The 7,168-nt window shown below is 34.4% G+C and overlaps 1 protein-coding gene across 1 annotated transcript in view; it reads left to right on the top strand.

The window, feature by feature from the left end:
• Positions 1-1,875: 1,875 nt before the first annotated feature.
• The window catches only part of LOAG_17410 (hypothetical protein), a gene marked incomplete at both ends in the record, with an annotated part of 10,066 nt that continues 4,773 nt past the window's right edge, over positions 1,876-7,168 (top strand). The window contains 11 exons of the mRNA XM_020450072.1: positions 1,876-1,939; positions 2,661-2,719; positions 2,919-3,043; positions 3,879-4,044; positions 4,698-4,784; positions 5,328-5,408; positions 5,639-5,776; positions 5,862-5,990; positions 6,117-6,319; positions 6,504-6,608; positions 6,823-7,050. Coding sequence (XP_020306310.1) covers positions 1,876-1,939; positions 2,661-2,719; positions 2,919-3,043; positions 3,879-4,044; positions 4,698-4,784; positions 5,328-5,408; positions 5,639-5,776; positions 5,862-5,990; positions 6,117-6,319; positions 6,504-6,608; positions 6,823-7,050 — 1,385 coding nt within the window. The remainder of the gene's footprint in view (positions 1,940-2,660; positions 2,720-2,918; positions 3,044-3,878; positions 4,045-4,697; positions 4,785-5,327; positions 5,409-5,638; positions 5,777-5,861; positions 5,991-6,116; positions 6,320-6,503; positions 6,609-6,822; positions 7,051-7,168) is intronic.

Raw genomic sequence — 7,168 nt, 5'->3', positions numbered from 1 at the left:
CCGTCAGTTCGTTTCGTAGCATTTAGTTTCTTTTTGTTCTTCCACCTCGCACAATTTAAGAAAAAAAAACGAGAGAAAGAGTATGAGAAGAGAATAAATGAGGAGAGGAGCAAAAGCAGGAGGGAAGATTATGATTGCAATTTATATGCGTTATTGACGTGGTGACACATGTTTCGGGTCGGGTTTGTTCTGCTCTGTTCCTTTTCCGTTCATATCCTCTTCCGTTCTATTCTGTTCCTGTTTGGTTCTATTCTGTTCCGCTTTGTTTTTCTGTTCTAACTCTCCTGTTCTATTCTCATTCCTCTCAGAGTCATCATGTTGTTTATTTAATTCACTTCTTAACAACATTTGTTACTCTCATTAATTATGTTGTTACTAACATTAGCAAACTACAAGATTTGTTAATAAGCAGTGATTTCATTGATCGTACTTGTCTGTATGTGATATATTATGCTAGGTTATATATCCTGTCATGTGTGTGTGTGTGTGTGTGTGTATGTGTATGTGTGTATTTTGCGTGTACCTATCCATATTTTTTGTGGATGAGGGATTTTATAGCTTTCGAAGCAGTAATTCTGCGTTATTCATAGTGTATGATGTTCTTATTAAAGCGTTCCGCCAAATAGCTTTCAAGTATTTTGACAGTGATATGCTTTAAGTGTTGACCTCTGCTCTCTTGGTGCAACGAATTTCTCTACGATGTGGTGCGTATATGTCCCCTATAAATGATGCTTATGAAGTAGATAAATTATTGTCAGTATCTTCCTTGACTAGTGGACATCTGAGAGATTTTCACTGGTTATTTAAGCCATTACGCTTCGAAACCATACAGCCATTTTATTTCATACTTTAATGAGGTAGGTATATCCTCCCAAAAACTAGCATCTTTTTTACTGTTGCTGCTGCAGTATATAGTATCGCTAACCGTTTCATTACTGATCTGAGACTGTCATTCATGCTACGAAATAATTATCTTAATTATAAACTCATTTGTAAGTAAATGTATTATTGTTCGTCCAAGTCATTATCAGATCAGTACTGATAATAATAATATTAATATAATTGCAGTAGTAATAGTAGCAGAAATATCAGGAGAGGGGAATTTGAGAAATGAGGATATAGTAAGGTTATAAGGGCATTTCAGCGGAAAGATGCTGTTTTGCTTATTGTATGCCTCCTAGAATTTTGCTGTTAACGTTTATTTTGTCAGAAATAATTCAGTTTTCTTAGCTGAAAATTCTTTTTCCGCATTATCCATGAAGCACCCCATTTTCGTAGCGCTTTGATGGCTAGCAGTAGTGCTGTTTTCACTGCTGTTCTGATCCATGATATGTACGGAAATTCCTTCGTATAGCTCTGGAATTGTATATTTTATAGCCATTGTCGCAAAGGGCAACTGCATAACTCTTGCCCGCATTTAGACCATCGTTGCATTGTTATTCCTAGGTATTTTTGGTATTTATGAAGGAGTTGTTTCATCTGCTGCACCGATATGAACATATAAACGAACGTCCACAAAATAGATGCCGGTATTGGAATGTTAGCAGACCCCATTTGATATAAAATGCATCTTAACCAGTAACTAAACACTGTTACAGTGGACCTAGAAAAATCATCTTTGTACAAAGGGTAGCCTTCTTATAATGATTAGTTAGCGTACAACGAAAATTGCTCTTTTGTGAAAGAATGAATAGATGGTTATTCGTTGCTAAACTTCGTGCTGTCGTTGCTTACAATTTACTTGTGATTTTCCCAAAGTCTTACTCTATTTTTCTTTCCGTTCTGGATGTACGCATTTTGAAGTGCTATCACTACAGCCTTCTGCTATTGCTGATAGTATTTTGTGTTGCGCCTGCATAAATTTGGAGAAATTCAATGGTTCGGGCAGTGCTATGTGCGGTCAGTAGTCGTACAGTTGAGCAGGTTGTTGATATGAGCAGTAAGTCATTAATTTGTCCATCTGTTCCTTTTGCTCTAAACCTTATTCGTCGTCAAATTTAATTGCTTCTAGTTTCACCGCGCTTTGCCTCTTTTTCTTTGCTCTTTAGTCTTTTTTTTTTTTTTTTTTGTTTCATCTCCGTCCGGATCAAAAAAACGTAACACTATAAGTAATTTCTTCAAAAATTTTAAACCAAGAGAAGCTTCCATATTTAATGAAGAAGAGATTATTTCATCCAATGACATCATGGAAACACATAAGCGAAGTTTATGTATATCATAGTCACCTTCAAACATGCAACGTGAGAAGGTTGGCTGATGCAAGAACTCAGAAAATTAGAAGATTGGAGCAGCTGCTTCATTCTGCTGGTGGTTCTTTATAAAGTGGGGGTCAGTATTTTGACAGATATCTAAGGTATTTAGGAACATAAATTATGGACTTAAGGTAGTTTTATTTCTTACTCTAACTTTGCTTCTAATGCTGTGAATTTATGTTATTGTCTTTCATAACAAACACTTAGTTGCAGTAAAATAGGTGTGGAAACTCTGGTCACTAGTTTTGTGTAGTGCTTGTTATAGTGTGACTCAGGACTTTTTTGTTTTAGTTTTTGGCAAGAAATTGTGGGTATTTGGTATGAATTTATATAGAACCCAACTAAAGATGCAGATTACCTTGTATTTCTTTCTTAACCATCTTATTCAGTTAAAGTTTGAATTTTCAGAAATTCGTTCCCAGCTGAATGAGCAATTGCGTTGTTTGGAAACTCGAACAGAAGCACAGGTAAATCATATCGTCTGCAGTTTTCTTCTGCATGATTCGAGTAGTTTTGCAACTTTTAAAGTAATGTTTTATTCTTTTTGAAAATTTGGCATTATAATTAGCTACCGTGAATGAGATTCATTTTTGATTAGTAAGACAGACTGGAAGGGACTTTCATGCAGCTGTTCTTGAAATTTCCTCGAGAAATCAACTGCTGCAGATTGCTATTTTATTGGAACTAAATGATTACTATCGGAGGAAGGCGGAACTTGATGGCGAGTATGGGAAACAGCTCGAAAAACTTGCAAAAAATATTATGCAAAAGCATAAAAATGAGCGGTATAAGTAGGTTTTATATTTTTGTCGATTTCTACAAATTATTAAAATTTCATAGGAGATTTATATTCTGAAAAATATGTTACGGAGTATGATAATATGCGTTTATAACAATATGCACTTTTCAGACTTAGTTTTATTTGTAGTCCCTCCTTTTTCATAAGTAGCAAAAGAATGGGAAAGCTTGTGACGAAGCTATAGGAGATGAAGAGGGGTTGCCGGGTTGCCGAACTATAAGTAATGCATATGAGTACTAGTCTAGAACGAACTTAAAAATTCATTTAGAAGGTAAGTAATCCACCACCTAAAACAGGTAGGTGCGTTGAAACAAGTAGGTTACTCATATGAATGACGAACTCTTATTGGCGGTGAGTTAAGGATTTCTGTATGCCAAAATTTTATTAGCATTTAATGTTGGGTCGAGTTGACGAGAAACGGCTGCAAATAGTTACCCCCGGCATTGACACTATTTTGCTTGTCACGACCATCTCCAGAAGCGACAGAAGCGACTTTATTAGGTAAGACAGTGTGACAGTGAAAGCCACTAGTTATAAATGGAATTTTATTATAAAATAATGCCGCAATAACACCTTTTATATTCAGAAAATTAAAAGGAGCAAAAATTTCTTTGTTTTTGACTGTGGCGAAAAAATAGACCTGCGATTATTGTTGTCACGACTTTCTGTTATATGCTTTTTTGTAAAAATCCATTCGTTTATTTGATTACTATTTCACACCGGGATTGTATAATTCTACTTCATATGCATTGCGCAAATCCTAATTTAATTGGCATTATTGAAATTTATTATTATTACTTTTTTTTTTCATTTTCATAGATTTTCAGACGCGATTCTTGGACCTTACATTCAACCTGTGGGTTGTGGCAACAGCTGGTAGATCAAACAAAAGAGGAAGCTAAGCAAAAGATGGCATTGGCTGATTTGTATGCAGCTCGTCTTACAGTACTTATTACTCAGAGAGCAGATGATTTACAACGTATTTTTCGAAAAGTATGACTTTTTCTTAAAAAAAAAAAATTATTTGCACATTTAAAACCTATTTAAAAGAAACTTAAACTCTGAAACTTATTTACACGGGCAGGCTAAAAATATACTCTATTACTACATGTACGACTACCAAATAAACAGCTAATTGTTCGTTACCAAAAGGTTTTTAATGATAGATATCTTCGATTATTAGTGCTGAAAGATTACGTTATCAACATAAATCCCTCCTTGAACATGATGGATGGATAAACATGAACGCATGGAATACAGTATATTGATAATGCAAGTAAGGGAACGTATTGAATAAAAATTGGATTGATAGAGCAATATATGTGATAAAAACGGCTTGGTTTGAGTTTGATGAATAGGCGAATCTCCTTGAGACCACCATTTCAGAACGGTCGTTCATTCTACCGTTATTTTATCTGTGCTTTCTTTTTTAGTGTGATAGCACAGAGACGGATGCTTCCATCTCAGTTCTATCACACTCTCCGCGGTATTTATCATCTCCACATCGCTTACATTAATGAATGAACGGGATCTATTTCTCTTTTCAGTGCGGTATACGTACGCGATATTTTCCTTGATTCTTGCTACAGTTCTCTTCTCATTCCACCGATATATTCTGCACATTCTAAATAAGTTATTTTGTCCAGACTTTGTTTAATACTGACTTTTCTATTTGCTATACAGTATCGACTCTCCAAATATCTGTTGGAGATATTGATGGAGGTCCTGGAAAGGTGTTTGTAATGTTAATATATTTCTGAAATTTTTGTACTTGAATAATGAAGGTTTCAGTGATAAAGGATTTGATTATCAGTTACCTCTTTATCTTCATAGGAATTTGTGGAGAGTGCACCAAATTCTTTTACTTCTTTCTTACATTGCTGTGTCATAATTTCCTTCAGATTGTGAAACAGGCAGCAATTGTGTACTTTGTAGGTCGTTAACGAGTAATTTATCGTTATATCCTTCATCTGCTTCTGAGTCAAATCATTTATTTTTCTGTTAGATTCTGACTGGTGTTGAGAAAGAAAGACCATCACTATTTATGTTTCGTGCGAAGATTTTTTATTGCCTTGGTGATTTTCCAAAAATACGGTTTAAGACTTCTCTATACATGCAATATTGTCAATTTTGATATTCGAAACATGTATTAATTAATTTTGCTCCTCATTTTCTTCATGGGCTCGAGGAATTATAATTTCTCATAACATGTTCTCTCAAAAATATAATTTAAACTAATCTGTACCTTCTGTTATGATTAGGAATCAGTGTTACAGTGTCGCGAGATAGGGGCACTCGCTCACGGTGAAATATGTCGAGTGCTGAACGAACTACATACTGCCATGAGAACTTATCAGGTATGTTACTCTTTTGAGGTAATCAGTTCCGAACTGTATGTGTCACTGACTTTAGACTGTATTATCCCCGTGTAGATAATATTCTAAGGTTATATTTCATATTCCAAGGTTATATCAGTACTACATTGATCTGCAAAATTGTGCATGTTGTGTTTCATACTGCTTCCAGTTCCCAGTTTTAACTATTTTTATAAGTTTTTTTATCAAAAATAAAAGTTTTTTCTTTACAGCTTTGTTTTCTCGAATGTTCAGCTATAGAAAGTAAATTTCGCCAAGTTGAAGAAAATAAGACGAGGTATGAGGAGAATAATCCGACTAAGCTTGGTATTACTCGTAAACATCGATGTTTGGCAAAGCTTTATAATAAGGTAAATTTGAACAAATTATTTCTAATAAAAGTTTAATAAGTTGCAAAGACATTCTGCCTTCTTTATTTTACAAAATAATTTTCAGAGACTTGAAAAATACAACACGGTAAAACTGAAATGTTTGAAAGCCAGAAATGAATATCTGTTATGTGTGCAGGCAGCTAATGCAGCTTTGCATAAGTATTTTGCTGACGACATTTCTGATCTCATCGATGTATGTTTTACACCATTCTAAGAAAAAACATTGGCGATGAAAAATCACTTGAAAGTGCTTATACTATACTATTTCGTTTCAGTTGAAAAAGCATTTTATATTATGATTTGTCAAAATTTCATTCAGTGCATGGATCTTGGTATGGATCAGTGGTTACAAGGTTTTATCAGTTGTACAATCACAGCGCGGAAAGATATATGTCAGAAAGAAATGGATGCTTTGGCAGAGCTTTGTGGATTTAAAGAATCACTCGATTCAAAAGCGGATAAGCAGCGGTTTATTGAAGCAAACCATGCTACTTTCATGCTGCCGAAACGATTTGAATTTAGGTCAACACTGTCACATATTTTTAAATTCCCAAATTCGGCAGAGTCGATATCAACTTCTAATTCGCTTGGATGAGCTTTCAAAATTTCTGGATTCGTTTCCCAAAATTTTCGTAGTTCATTCCAAATCGGTCATTTATTACGTTACCCTTTTTTAGCTTTATATTTTCAAAACAAAAATTTCCAGAGGACAGCTTGGTGACACAGTGTCTACGGTAAGTGCAACCGATGTCGTTGCCGAAGAATTAAAACAGCGGCATCTGCAAATCGAACGGAGACTTGCTAATGTGAGGTATTTAGTTTTTGGAATTGATATTCGCCTCATGCATATTGTTTGAATTCAGAGAGATGTTATTTGGAAGTTTGGTTAGATTCTGATTATGGTTCGTGGTTCTTCACTAATGTTTCGTTTTTGTCTATTTCCAGTTAAACCCCTTTGAGCTTTTTTGCGAAAGAAAACTTATTAATGGAAACATTTTTTGTGTGAAATAATTTCCATTTTTAAGAATTGAATCGGAAGAAATATGGAAAACTTTGGAATCCACAGAAAAAGCGGTTGCTGAACGTTTTATCGAAGCAATGACTAGTTCGGTTGCAGCCGCTGAAATTCCAAGTGATACGTCGCGTGAAGATTGTAATGACGCAAACATTTACAACTTCAGGAATAGAATAAATGCTAACGAATTATATGACTTTTATCTTGGAGTTAGTCTTATCTTCTTTTATCTATTTAGGTTTTAACTTGTCTTAATTTCTTTGCTTTTTTTTGACATTGTTATATATAATTTAGGATAATTTCTTCTAGTAAGAGCTACCTTTAATGATATTTTTTTCAGAAATTTAGTCATTATA

Source organism: Loa loa (genome assembly GCF_000183805.2).
Source record: "Loa loa unplaced genomic scaffold supercont3.71, whole genome shotgun sequence".
Classification (NCBI taxonomy): Eukaryota; Metazoa; Nematoda; class Chromadorea; order Rhabditida; family Onchocercidae; genus Loa; species Loa loa.
Note: the sequence above shows the minus strand (reverse complement) of the source record. Positions and strands in the feature narration are given on the sequence as shown.